The sequence below is a fragment of the Ovis aries genome, chromosome 7 (assembly GCF_016772045.2).
Source record: "Ovis aries strain OAR_USU_Benz2616 breed Rambouillet chromosome 7, ARS-UI_Ramb_v3.0, whole genome shotgun sequence".
NCBI lineage: Eukaryota > Metazoa > Chordata > Mammalia > Artiodactyla > Bovidae > Ovis > Ovis aries.
Genome location: NC_056060.1, coordinates 11,178,905 through 11,191,725, shown reverse-complemented (window position 1 = coordinate 11,191,725; position 12,821 = coordinate 11,178,905). Strand labels below are relative to the sequence as shown.

The 12,821-nt window shown below is 47.2% G+C and overlaps 1 protein-coding gene across 2 annotated transcripts in view; it reads left to right on the top strand.

Annotated features, from left to right (window-relative positions):
* The first annotated feature begins 3,110 nt into the window (after positions 1-3,110).
* Positions 3,111-12,821, top strand: part of SERINC5 (serine incorporator 5) — a 107,141-nt gene continuing 97,430 nt past the window's right edge. For both annotated transcript variants that reach the window (XM_060418823.1, XM_042252036.2), the window contains exon 1: positions 3,111-3,265. In XM_060418823.1, the coding sequence (XP_060274806.1) occupies positions 3,239-3,265 (27 nt within the window). In that variant the 5' untranslated portion in view covers positions 3,111-3,238. The remainder of the gene's footprint in view (positions 3,266-12,821) is intronic.

Below are 12,821 nucleotides of genomic sequence, written 5' to 3'. Positions count from 1 at the left end.
TCCTGGCACCCAAGTAGTCTCCCAGGGTGAGAAGTGGGCCCAGAATGACCATCCCAAACAACAGTGAACCTGACTAGACAGTCTCAGTGAGATCCTTGGCTTCTGATGAGTCATAGACAGCCACCAAGCAGGAGGCTGCACCAGTCTGGTACTGTTTAGGCTGGTTTTGTTGTTGTTGCTGTTTTAAATTATTATTTTAAAAATTTTAGTTGGAGCCATTTCTCATTACTTTCCATGGCTCTGAGTAGGGCCTGCTCCATTATTTCTCTTCCTCTAAATGCTGGCACCTGAGATTCAAGGAGATTCTGGAACTGACCACCACTCTTGGACCCTTTTAATCAACAGAAATTGATAAGGGGCCAGAGGAGAATTTCAGGCAAGAAACTCCAGCCCCAATAAAGGCGGAGAAACATCACAACCTCAGATATGCAGATGGCAGAAAGCAAAGAGGAACTAAAGAGTCTCTTGATGAGGGTGAAGGAGAAGAGTGAAAGAGCTGGCTTAAACCCAAATCTTAAAAAAAGAAAACTAAGTTCATGGCATCTGGCTCCATTACTTCATGGCAAATAGATGGGGAAAGGTGGAAGTAATGACACATTTCCTCTTCTTGGGCTCTAAAATCACTGTGGATGGTGACTGCAGCCATAAAATCAGAAGATGTTTGCTTCTTAAAAGGAAAGCTATGACAAACCTAGACAGTGTGTTGAAAAGCAGAGACATTACTTAGTCCACCAAGGTCCATATAGTCAAGGCTATGGTCTTCCCAGTGGCCATGTACGGTTAGGAGAGCTGGACCATAGAGAAGGCAGAGCACCAAAGAATTGATGCCTTTGAACTGTGGTGCTGGAGAAGACTCCTGAAAGTCCCTTGGATATCAAACCAGTCAACCTTAAGGGAAATCAACCCTGAATACTCGTTGAAAAGGACTGATATTGAAGCTGAAGCTCCAGTATTTTGGTCATCTGATGAGAACAGGTGACTCATTGGAAAAGTCCCCGATGCTGGGAAAGTTTAAGGGTAGAAGGAGAAAAGGGCATCAGAGGATGAGACAGCTGGATGACATCACCAATCCAATGGACATGAACTTGGGCAAACTTTGGGAGATGGTGAGGGACAGGGATCCTGGCGTGCAGCAGTCCATGGGGTCACAAAGAATCAGACAAAATTGGGCTACTGAACAACAGTTTCATCACCAGGGAATAGAAGCAAGAAACAGGTACCCTTGCGAGCTCTTGGAGGGAAGCTGCGTGTGTCCTTGACTGGTGTAACAATAGGGATGGAGGAGTGGGTTTGGCAAAAGGTTAACCTTATTATGGGCTTCCCAGGCAGCACTAGTGATAAAGAACCCACCTGCCAATGCAGGGGATGTAAGAGATGTGGGTTCATTCCCTGGGCCAGGAAGATCCTCTGGCCAAGGGCACGGTGACCCACTCCAGTGTTCTCACCTGGAGAATCCCATGGACAGAGGAGTTTGGTGGGCTACATTCCATAGGGGTGCACAGAGTCAGACAGGACTGAGCACGTGTACAGGTACCTTACTATGTCTGTCTACCCCTTTGGTGGTGTGTACAGGGATCATGCATAGTACCCTGCTAGGTACTTTACTATGTCTGTCTACCCCTTTGGTGGTGCAGTGTACAGGGATCATGCATAGTACCCTGCGTTAGCTCCTGGCACCTCAAAAACTTGTAGTCTGTGGCTTTTTTTGTATCCTCTTGCTCAAGGTTGTCTCAACTGAGCATGGGTGCAGTTATTTTTAGTCACTTATAATTTCCCTGTATCCTACTGCTCAAGAAGGTTGTCCAGGTGCAAGCACTCTGGAAGCCTGTCTCAATTCTAGAAGAGTCTGTGCTGCTCATAATCCAAGCATTGGTTCCCATGGACTTTTCTCTTACTTTCCATCTCCTCAACTGCCGACAGACACTACTTTGCCAAAGGCAAAGGTCAGATTTGTGTCATGTCCCAGGGGATCAGACATGTGCCTCCCAGTCCCTGTATTGTTTTTTTCAGCTTTACTGTTAAACTTTGGGCAGGTTATTTAAATTGCCTGAGCTTCAGTCGCCCCATTTCTAAAATAGAGAATAATCCTTATTTTAAGAAATGAAAGGAATTTGGTGCAAAGTTTGCACTAACAGAAATTCCTCTTCTTGGGGAAGTGGCCACGAGGAGATTTAGGTAGGGAGAACTCTTTCTGCATGTCACAAATATCTGTGCTCACTGGCATCCAACTCTTTGTGACCGCATGGACGTAGCCCTTCAGGCTCCTTTATTCAAGGGATTTTTCCAGGCAAGAATATTGGAACAGGTTGCCATTTCCTCCTCCCAGGGGTCTTCCTCCACCCAGGGACTGAACCGGCGCCCCTTGTGTCTCCTACATTGGCAGGTGAACTCATTACCTCTGAACCACCTGGGAAGCCAGAGAGGAAGGAGGAATGCAAACCAATCCCTGGGCGCGGATGCGGTCTCCTATGGGTGGCGGAGAGACTGGAAAACAGGGAAGCACAGAAAGGGTCCTCTCTGGATCCCTTAAGGTGCCATGGTAACATGCCAAGACAGCAAAGTGACCAGGGATTCGTAGCTTGGGCAGAGGGAATCTTACCAAAGTTTGAGAAATGTTATTGGGAGATGAAGAAGATAAAGGGACTTCTGAAACAGGCATCCCGTGCATACACCAGTTCGGGGCGAGGCCGAGCACAGACTAGCACCCGGCCATCCCTATCGCGCCGGTTCAGTGCAGGGCACTCGGAATCATTCACAAAAGGCTTTATTGGAGTCAGCAACCAGCTCTTCCACCGGAGCCGCGGATTGGGGGCGCTGCTCCCTTCAGGGCTGGGGACCGAGAGTGCCGGGCCAGCCTGTCGGCGGTCGGACTTCGCAGTCCAGCGCAGGACCGGGAAGTGATGACCACTGCCTGCTGCTTGACGCCAGCGGAAGTGCGAGCCGGGGGAGATGGAGTTCGGAGGCGGTGCCCCGGGAAGGGGCGGGAACAGGGAGGGGCTACGGGCGGTGGCGGCCTGACGGGGCGGGGCCTGGGCCGAGGGGCGGGGCCTGGGCCGAGGGGCGGGGTTTGGCGGAGGTTGTTTTCACCCAGGCCTAGGTCCCCCAAGCTCAGCTGGGGCTGCGCGGCGTGGAGGTGTGAGCGGTCTGCGGACGGACGCTTGCTGCCGGAGCTAGCCAGGAGCGCCGGAGCGAAGCTGCAAGCGGACGAGCGCGCGGGTGGTGGTGGTCGGCCGCTGCTATGTCAGCGCGGTGCTGTGCGGGCCAGGTGAGAAGAGGGAGACAGATCGGTGGAAACCTGGCCAGTAGCCCGAGGCACTACGGGCTTCCCTGGGTGTGCGCCCCGCCTCCGCCGCCGAAAGTGGGGCGGGTGACCCCGCGCCGCCTGGGTGAGTGCCCCGGGCCGGAGCCCGGCGCTCAGCCGTCAGGGAAACCCTCTGCTTCGGCGGGCGGACCAGGGGCACACGGGGGGCAGCCCGAGAGGTGACCCCGAGGTCTTCTCGTTGGGCGTTAGGTAGGAACTTGGCTTAGGGCGGGGCAGGCAGGGTTCGGGCGGAAGGTGCCGACTGTTTCTGGAGCGTGTCGCCTACTCTCCAGGGCACGAGTGTGTGGAGCCGAGCTCCGTAGGCCACCGGGCTCTGCCAGCCCCGTGAATCCAGGAGAAGACGTGGGTTTGGGCAACCACTCCTCTACCATGCCCTGAACGAAACTCGGCTCGTTTGGCTCAGGCGTATTGCGCTTGACATCTCCCAGGGCTCCAGAACCCTGGCTCTGTTCATTCGAGAACAGAGAAGCCTGCTTTCCAAACCGCAGGGCTCAGGTCTCGGCGCTGGGAAGTCAGCCCTGTTTGTTGAATTTCCCGACCCAACCCTGGCTGGACACGAACGCGCCGCCTGGGTAGGAACCTCGAGCGTTCTCATCCCCCTTTCAGCTATGAACTTGCCCGAGCTTGTTTGTAACTCTCGCCTATTAAACTCCCGAGATCTTAAAACACCTGTGCCCGCTTGGGATCGGCGTCTTCTACGGGTTGGCAGTACGTCAGGGCAGAATTGGTAGTAGGTGTTAACCCTTAGCCCTGCTTTCATTCCTTCTTGCAGAGTTAGAAAGGAAGAAGTAGGTAAAATCTGCCAGGCGTTGCGCTCCCACCTTCTCAGACATGTTGATTATCGACATTTCTTTACAGAGTTTTAATAGTTCGTTTTTTTCCAGTGAGTCTAGCCCGGCTGTCGCTGCTTGCTGGTACATTCAGCCTTGCGATAATCAGGCCAGCCCGTAAGGGATGCAGGGGCTAAGCTGTGGGTTTCTGTATAGCCACCGATTAGACTGGTAGATAATCCGACCTCTTTGCAGTGGCCCTGTGAGAAGTTATCGCTTGGGTTTTTGAGGTCTAATACTGTCCTTGGCATGCATTCAGGCTGGTCTTTTCAGAGATGAGGAAATTGAGGTTTTTTAACTTGAGGTGGAATGACTTGCCCTCAGTCAGGCGAAGTGACAAGAGGGCACTGGAGACCAAAGTGGACCTCAGAAGGCGGCTTTCAGAATATTCCAGATCTCAAGAAGGCTTTGCAAATAGTTCATTGTGGTTGTTTTGAGGGAGTTCCATTTTGAGATGACCCCTCATTATACAGTGATTAGGTTATGATATTTCGAGGCACCTGTCCCCAGTCGCTTGAAAGCCCCTTGAGGCTTTCTGTGGCTCCTAGTGGGTAATTTAGAGCTCAGAAAATTATTGCCAGTACTCAAGTGGGTCTTGTAAAAGAATTATTGGTATGGTTGATATTTTGGCAGGGTTTTATGACTTGTTTCTAAAATCCCCTTCTCAGGACTTTGGAAAGAACCAAATACTGGCTGTTCATCACAGGGAAGTTAACTTCTTCTTTCTTGGGACTGCTTGAGGCTTCACTGTGGTGGGTCTCAACGCTAGGAGGCGGGTGATGACTCTATGATTTCATATGAATGAAACTGTTAAGTTTACATTAAAAAAACAGCACCATCAGAAAGTATCTAAGTCTAGAAATCCTTACAACTTTTTTGAGCACATGTGCACTGTTTTTACTTACATCACTTCTGACATCAATTTACGGACCCCACCACCCCCCACCCCACACCAGTCAGTTCCCCAACTCCCCAGATATTAACTGGATGTACAACAATACAGTTTAATTCTGACATTACCTGGATGTCAGATATCCCCCAGGCTAGGGGCCTAATCCCGCAACACCACCCTCCTCCCTGTCTGGCACCCTGCACATTTCAGCATTCAGCTGTTGGCATTAAGTCTCTGGGCCTCCCATACCCAAGTAGAAGACCAAATAAATATTCCTGATTATATCACAATATCACAGCACCTACTATGTGCTAAGAGCTGGAGATAGGGCAGTGAGCCAGACAGACATCATCTCTGCCCTCAGTGGTTGGTCCTGCTGGGGCGGGGATGGGGTGGCGTTATATAAACATTGGAGCAATGAAACAATAATATACTGTAACCAGTAAACAATACTGATACTGTAACAGGTCCTGGTGGGCAAAGCGGCCTCTGTAGGGTTGTTGGGGAAGTCTGTCTGAGAAGATGCCCTTGGAATTGAGACTGATGGAGAGGCACCCATGTGAGGGTCTGGGTAGCGAGCCTTCCAGGGTGTTTGAGGAACAGTGAGGTGTTGGAAGAGTCCAGGAGGCTGGAGTGTCTTAGATGAGGTAAAGAGGCAGGTAGGGCCAGGTGGGGTCAGTCACCGATGGATTTGGGGTTTATTTCTCTTACAGGGAAAGGTTGTTGGGGAATTTTGAGCAGGTGAGAACTGTGGCTTGATTTACACTTAGAAGATCATTTTGGGTGCCATGAAGATTTGAGTGTGTCAGGGACTAGTGTGGAGGTGAGAGCAGTCAGAACCGTCCATTCAGTGAATGCTTTTAAACCGCCTCCTCCTGGGTGTGAGCAGTGATCTAGGCTTCAGCAGTGAACCAGAATCCTTCCTGGTGGAGCTTGAATCCTGGCAATCTGCTGACGGTGGGATGGTGTTGGCTTCTGGGAATATTTTAGAGGTAGAGCTGGACTTTTGCATGGGTTAGAAGTGGAATGTGGAAATAAGAGATTCTGTCTGTGACCCAGGCAACTGAATAGATGACAGTGCCTCACTGAGGTGAGGAAGGAGGATATTTGGCAAGAAAAACCCATCGTTTTCTTCTGGCTTTGTTACATTTGAAATGCCTATTAGAAGTTAAATAGAGATGGCCAGTTATCAGTTGGATTTTTAAGTTGGGAGAAGTTTGAAGTTGGAGATAGAAATTTGGGGACCTTAACTGAAACAATGTGTAACCTAGAAAATAGCCTGGGCTTTGGACTCAGGTCTGGGTTTGAATTGGGGAAATTCGGACACTGAGGGCTGGTGTGACTGTGCATATTATTTACCCTCAGTTTTCCTCAGCTGTTGAATGGGTATGATAATATCTCCCAAGGTTATTGGGAGGATTACATGCAATAATGTCTCTAGTACAGGATTTGGTACAGAGTCAGGGACCCCCCACATCTTGGTGGCTGTTACCCAGTTGTACCTGGACAGTCTCCAGGTCGTTTTATTTTTGCTTTGACTCTGATACACTTAGATTTTGCTTGGGCTGTTGGCTTCTAGTCTGTTAGCTGCTCAGTCGTGTCTGACTCTGTGACTCCATGGACGGTAGCCTGCCAGGCTCCTCTTCCATGGAATTCTCTAGGCAAGAATACTGGAGTGGGTAGCCATTCTCTTTTCCAGGGGACCTTCTTGACCCAGGGATCAAACCCATGTCTCCTGCATTGTAGGCAGATTCTTTACCATCTGAACCACCAGGGAAACCCCGGTGGATGCTAATGGAAGCAGAAATCACAGGAGGATGGTCACTCTATACCTTCTGGGTACCCAGCGCTGTGCTAAGGCCTCTAGGCAGTGAACAAAGTGCATCCTTGCTCTCCTGGAACTTAAAGGCTAGTTGGGGCTGGAACTGTGAGGTAGGCTCACTACCGAAAAATGACAGGACGCCCTTTCAGAGGTGAAATATATAATTGGAAAATCTTGATAACCGCTATCAAGGCAGTTTGAGAGTAAGGCTTGGCAGGTTTTACTCCAGGCAGGTATAAGCATTAATGATAATAGTAACAATAGCTGGAGCTTATTTCATGTCCACAAGTGTGCTGTTTTTACCTACAGTATATCACTCACACTTCGCAGGAACTCTGTGAGGTCGAGGAACGTTCATTTTGGCTTCCTTTTGCAGGTGAGGCAACTGCAAGAGATAAATTAGCTTGACTGATGTTTACATGGTGGTGGAGCCAGGCCTTCAACACTGCTCCACCTGACTTGAGTCGGATTTTTTAACTGGGAGACTGCTATTCCTTATTATTCTAAATACAATATGAATAAATCGGAAACTGCTGCTCATTGTTGTTGCTCATAATGGCCCTAATAGCTCAGTTGGTAAAGAGCTATAATGCTTCCCTGATAGCTCAGTTGATAAAGAATCCACCTGCAGTGTGGGAGACCCCAGTTCAGTTCCTGGGTTGGGAAGATCCCCTGGAGAAGGGAAAGGCTACCCACTCCAGTATTATGGCCTGGAGAATTCCACGGACTCAGAGTCCATGGGGTCTCAAAGAGTCAGACACGACTGAGCGACTTTCACTTTCATAGTGACCCTAAGGCTGTGTTAAATACATCATTATGCGGCCGTCTTGGTAGTTATTGGCAGTTGTCAGGAGTCTGGCGAGGTTTAGCTTCTTTCTCACAGCGGTCCAGGTTATAGACAGTGCGTCTCAGACCACATTCTGCGACTGGCGCAGATAGTTATCGGCAGGCAGGCACAGCACAGGTACACAGCCTGACTTGTGGCTTCTCGAAGTTGCAGCTCTTTGTCCTTCTTGGTGAACCAACATGCAGTTTGCATGTTCACCTGAAGCAGATAACCTTCTAGAAGGAAGAACTTGCCCAGGACTGCCGAAGCATAGGCCCTCTTGGATAGATCAAACCCACGGTGCCCCTCTCAGGCAGAAGACTCACTTTGTCTTTATAACCAGTTCATATAAGGGCAGAAATGCCAAGGTATTTCCAACCAGATCATATTACTTGATTCCTGAGATTTTCCCCAAAAAAAGTCTGTTTCTAACATCTGTTATGTTAATTGTCAAAAGTCACCCAGAGACTCCCCATTGTCAAAGATAAATAAAACTGGACATTAGTTAAAGCAATGAAAACAGATTTTATTCAGTAATCACTCATTGACAGAAAGAGCTGAGCTGCATTCTGATGTACAGGTGCCTTGGAAAAGGCAGTGGCAACCCACTCCAGTACTCTTGCCTGGAAAGTCCCATGGGCGGAGGAGCCTGGTGGGCTGCAGTCCATGGGGTCTCGAAGAGTCAGACACGACTGAGCGACTTCCTTTCACTTTTCCCTTTCATGCATTGGAGAAGGAAATGGCAACCCACTCCAGCGTTCTTGCCTGGAGAATCCCAGGGATGGGGGAGCCTGGTGGGCTGCCGTCTATGGGGTCGCACAGAGTCAGACACGACTGAAGTGACTTAGCAGCAGCAGCAGGGAGTTTTAAAGGGAGGAGTGAGTGGGGGCCCAAGCAGAGTTAGGGAAGTGAGACGTGTTTGTTCATATGGGTTGGGGGATGAGGCCAGCAGGGTCTCCTAGCTAGCAAGTTAGATTCTCTTCTTCCACCGAGACTGGGAGATAGGCCCTATCTTTCCAGAGGACTTCATTTTAAAGGAAAGGAGTTTAAGTCCTTGAGAAAGACATTCCACACTTGTTAGGAAATGTGTCTGCCTGTTGCTGTCTGCAGGAGCAGAGGAAGGACTCACGGTTGTATGATGCTGTTAAGAAAGGGAGGTCAGGGCTTATCTTGACTGTATAAATTTCTTTTCCCAGCCCTGAACCTTTCTGCACAAGGACTCAGAAGGCAGCTGTGTCATCCCAGGCAATGCAGCCTTAGGCTGCTAGAAGCCCTGATAAAGTTTGCTCAAGTTCTTCATGCAGGAGTTTGGGCAGAGTGGCTGTGCACCCCACTCCAGTACTCTTGCCTGGAAAATCCCGTGGACGGAGGAGCCTGGTGGGCTGCAGTCCATGGGGTCACGAAGAGTCAGACATGGCTGAGCGACTTCCCTTTCACTTTTCCCTTTCATGCATTGGAGAAGGAAATGGCAACCCACTCCAGTATTCTTGCCTGGAGAATCCCAGGGACGGGGGACCCTGGTGGGCTGCCGTCTATGGGGTCGCACAGAGTTGGACACGACTGAAGTGACTTAGCAGCAGCAGCAGCTGTGTATCGAGAGTTCTTGCAGTTTTCACCAATTCTCATCATTCCGCTAGTTAATAAAACCTGGGGTCATGGGAGTTAGAGATAACTGAAGTCCCCACAGGAGGTTCTTAGGGGGTGGCCTCTGTTAAGTGTTAACTGGAATTGGTCGATCTTCCTTATCAGGGCATCTTTTCACCTCTAGATGGTAGCTTAAAACAGATAAGCACACACACACAATCAATCCATTAAGACTTCTTTGAAGAGTAAATTACGTACCAGATAAAGGTACTGATTTCCCTGAGGTGTCTCCTTTTTCTCTGTAAAACCCAAATCTCTCATTTAAGGCCAAGCTCAAGAAGCCTTTTCCTCAGAAATGACCTTTCCCTTTCTTTTCGAGATCCTTCAGAACTTGCACCCAAAACCTGTCTGTACCAGAACATGGTCCGTCTGACACACTGGAGTTGTTCCCTGGTTACTGCGTGGGTACACTTCCTCTCTCCTCCTAGACAGAGTGTGTACTGTAGATTAGCTGAACCCCTTGTTGTGTGTTTTTGGTTACACAACTCTTTTTCTCTACAGCTCGTTGTTTACAGTGATTGGAAATGTTAGGTCCACATTATATCACGTGTTGCTTCCATACTTGGAAGGGATCCAAGTACAAAAGTTCATGCTTTTCACGACTGGTGCTCTTTTGAACAGTGAGGGGGTATTTATGAAATACATATCCTCACCCAGAGAGAACTGTATTTGATATTTTGACTCAGATTTAACATACAATTTTACTTTGCAGAGTTGGGATTATGTTGTAGGTACTATGTTTGATTCACCTCTTTGCTGAATTACAGGGTGACCAAGGCAGGTTTTTAAATGTACCAGCCACTCATTTGCAGCCACGCTTTTTATGCTTATACCCAGGAAATAGTGTAGTAGTCCTCTACCTTCAACTTTGGAAATTTTTCCAGAGGAATTAAGTAAATGTAACTATGTGACAGTCAGCTAATAGGCTTATGTATTAATAGGAGTGTATATGTATGGGTGTTCCAATTCCCAAAAGACTAAAAATAATGAAGAAAATCCCAATTTCACCCTTTTTAGATGCCATTGACGATATGGTGCAACCATTTTCTTCCTCTTTTTTAAAAAATAGTCTTTGTTGAATTTGTTGTCATATTGCTTCTGTTGTGTATGTTTTGGTTTTTTTGGCCACAGCAAGACATGTGGGAATGTTAGCTCCCTGACTAGGGATTGAACCTGCACTCTTTGAACTTTCCAATGCACCTTCCTGCATTGGAAGGTGAAGTCTTAACCACGGGACCGCCAGGAAAGGCCCCTGGTTCAGCCATTTTTAATATCATCTTTAACTTTGGTCTTTTTCTTTACAGCTGCTTATGCAGATACCATCTGTCTAGATGGTGTTTGGATCCCTGTTTTCTTGCTGTGTGAAAGATTCTGTTTTAGTTGCATTAAGTTTGAGTCCTGTGCTTATCACTAGTGTTGGCATTTTTTATTTTTATTTTATAAAATCCAGTCCAGATGCAGTAAAATGGCTATATCGTTGCTCTACCTTACTGACAAAGGTGGTGGTTTGACCAAAGTAAACTGAAGCTCCAGTACTTTGGCCACCTCATGCGAAGAGTTGACTCATTGGAAAAGACTCTGATGCTGGGAGGGATTGGGGGCAGGAGGAGAAGGGGACGACCCAGGATGAGATGGCTGGATGGCATCACTGACTTGATGGACATGAATCTGAGTGAACTCCAGGAGTCGGTGATGGACAGGGAGGCCTGGCGTGCTGCGATTCATGGAGTCGCAAAGAGTCGGAGACGACAGAGCGACTGAACTGAACTGAAACAGTTACTAATACAGAAAGAGTGGTTTGGAGATGTCTCTGTGTAGTTAGCCAAGTTCAGGTTGTCGGAAAGAAGTCTGTCACTGACCTTAAACAGTAAAGAGAGTGAAGATCACCGTTGTAGGTGGAAAGTCGCTCATTCTGATTTGTTTTCTTGGGCAGCTTTAGAGCTGACCTGGCGAGCTGACAAATGGCTTAGGGCTGAGGCAAGTCTGAGTGGGCTTACTTTGCTGGGATCAGGCCGATCTGTTGGGAGTAGAAGGCAGCCTCCAAATCATCTCTCTGCTAATGAGGTAAAAGGGAAAAACATCTTGCCCAGTGCTTGCTTCCCACCTCTGTTTTCTCTGTCAATATCACCTCTAGATTTCCCAAAGATATTTAGTATCTGCAAGTGTGTTAACTGTGAGACTCAGAAGCGTTTCAGTTTCCCAGGTGTTTCCATGTAAATCAACATGTAGAAACCTAAGAAGGGACAGAGCAATAAGGAAGGCATCGTCTACTTGATTTGAGAGCAGGACAAGTGATACGTGGCCTGTTCATCTATGATAATTTGACATTAAAATTGGACACAATTCCATTTTATCCTTTGACTCAGCTGCTTTCTGTGGCTTTAATTATAATGGTAATTATAGATAAAGATCTTGTGTTCTTTCCTTGTCCTAAGTCAAGCAGCATTGTAAGTGAATTGTCCTTGCATATTGCTCTTGTTAGTTGGATTTATGGCTGAGATTGGGCGCTGAGAGCAATCAAGGACTCATCTAAAACACCTTGATTGTCCTTAATTCCAAAGTGAACCTTTGCAACCCTCGTTAAAATGAATGTTAAAACATTTCCAGTGGGGACATCCTCTTATTTTCTAGTCAGTGTTTTAAAGATTTTAGAACATAATCTGGAAGTCAGCGCAGTGTGTGTACAGGAGACTCAAATAGTGGATTGTTTTGATTACACAAAACATCTGTTTGAATTTTGAAGGAAACAAGACTTTACTTTTGGCTTTTCTTGTGTAGTTTGCCTTGTGAAATTAAAGTTGAGCTGATGTTTAAGGAAAGCAGCTGTTATGGAAAAACTTAGGGTAGGTTTTTATCACAGAATAAACTTTGAAACAATTTGTGGGTTTGAAGTAAGGTTACAGTGTATAGTGATTAGACAGCATTTTCCCCCTCATGAAAACTGTCTAGTCAAAACAAAAGTAGGAAAAACGCATACATACAACCCCTTAAATCTTATTTATGCAAAGATAACTAGGAAAGATGGAAAATCAGGCTAATGTTTGTTTAAGTATCATTTTTTATAAACTGGCCAACTGCTCTTTGAAACAAAGCCCATGAGGTCTTTATGGGATTTATTTTCCAGTGCTTTGTATCTCGGTAATTTAACAGAGGGCTGAGTCGCCTAATGTTCTGATCCTTAGTGTGTGTGGCTCACCAAAACTGGGAAAGAGTTCATTCTTTTGTGCCTGTCTCCCTGCTCATTGAACTCCTCCAGTGGCATTCTCAGAAATAATGGCAGTATTTTGTAACCATAGTAATGAGACTGTTCTCTATAATAAGATACTCTGTTATTATGAATTTTCTCCAGCTTTCATAGCATTATTCCTCAGAATCCTAGGACATTGTTGACTTATTTCATTTCCTATTTTTCCTTTTAAATAAAGGCTAACAACCCCTAAAACTATATGTCAATTGATAAATGTTCATTGGTACCTAGCATAATG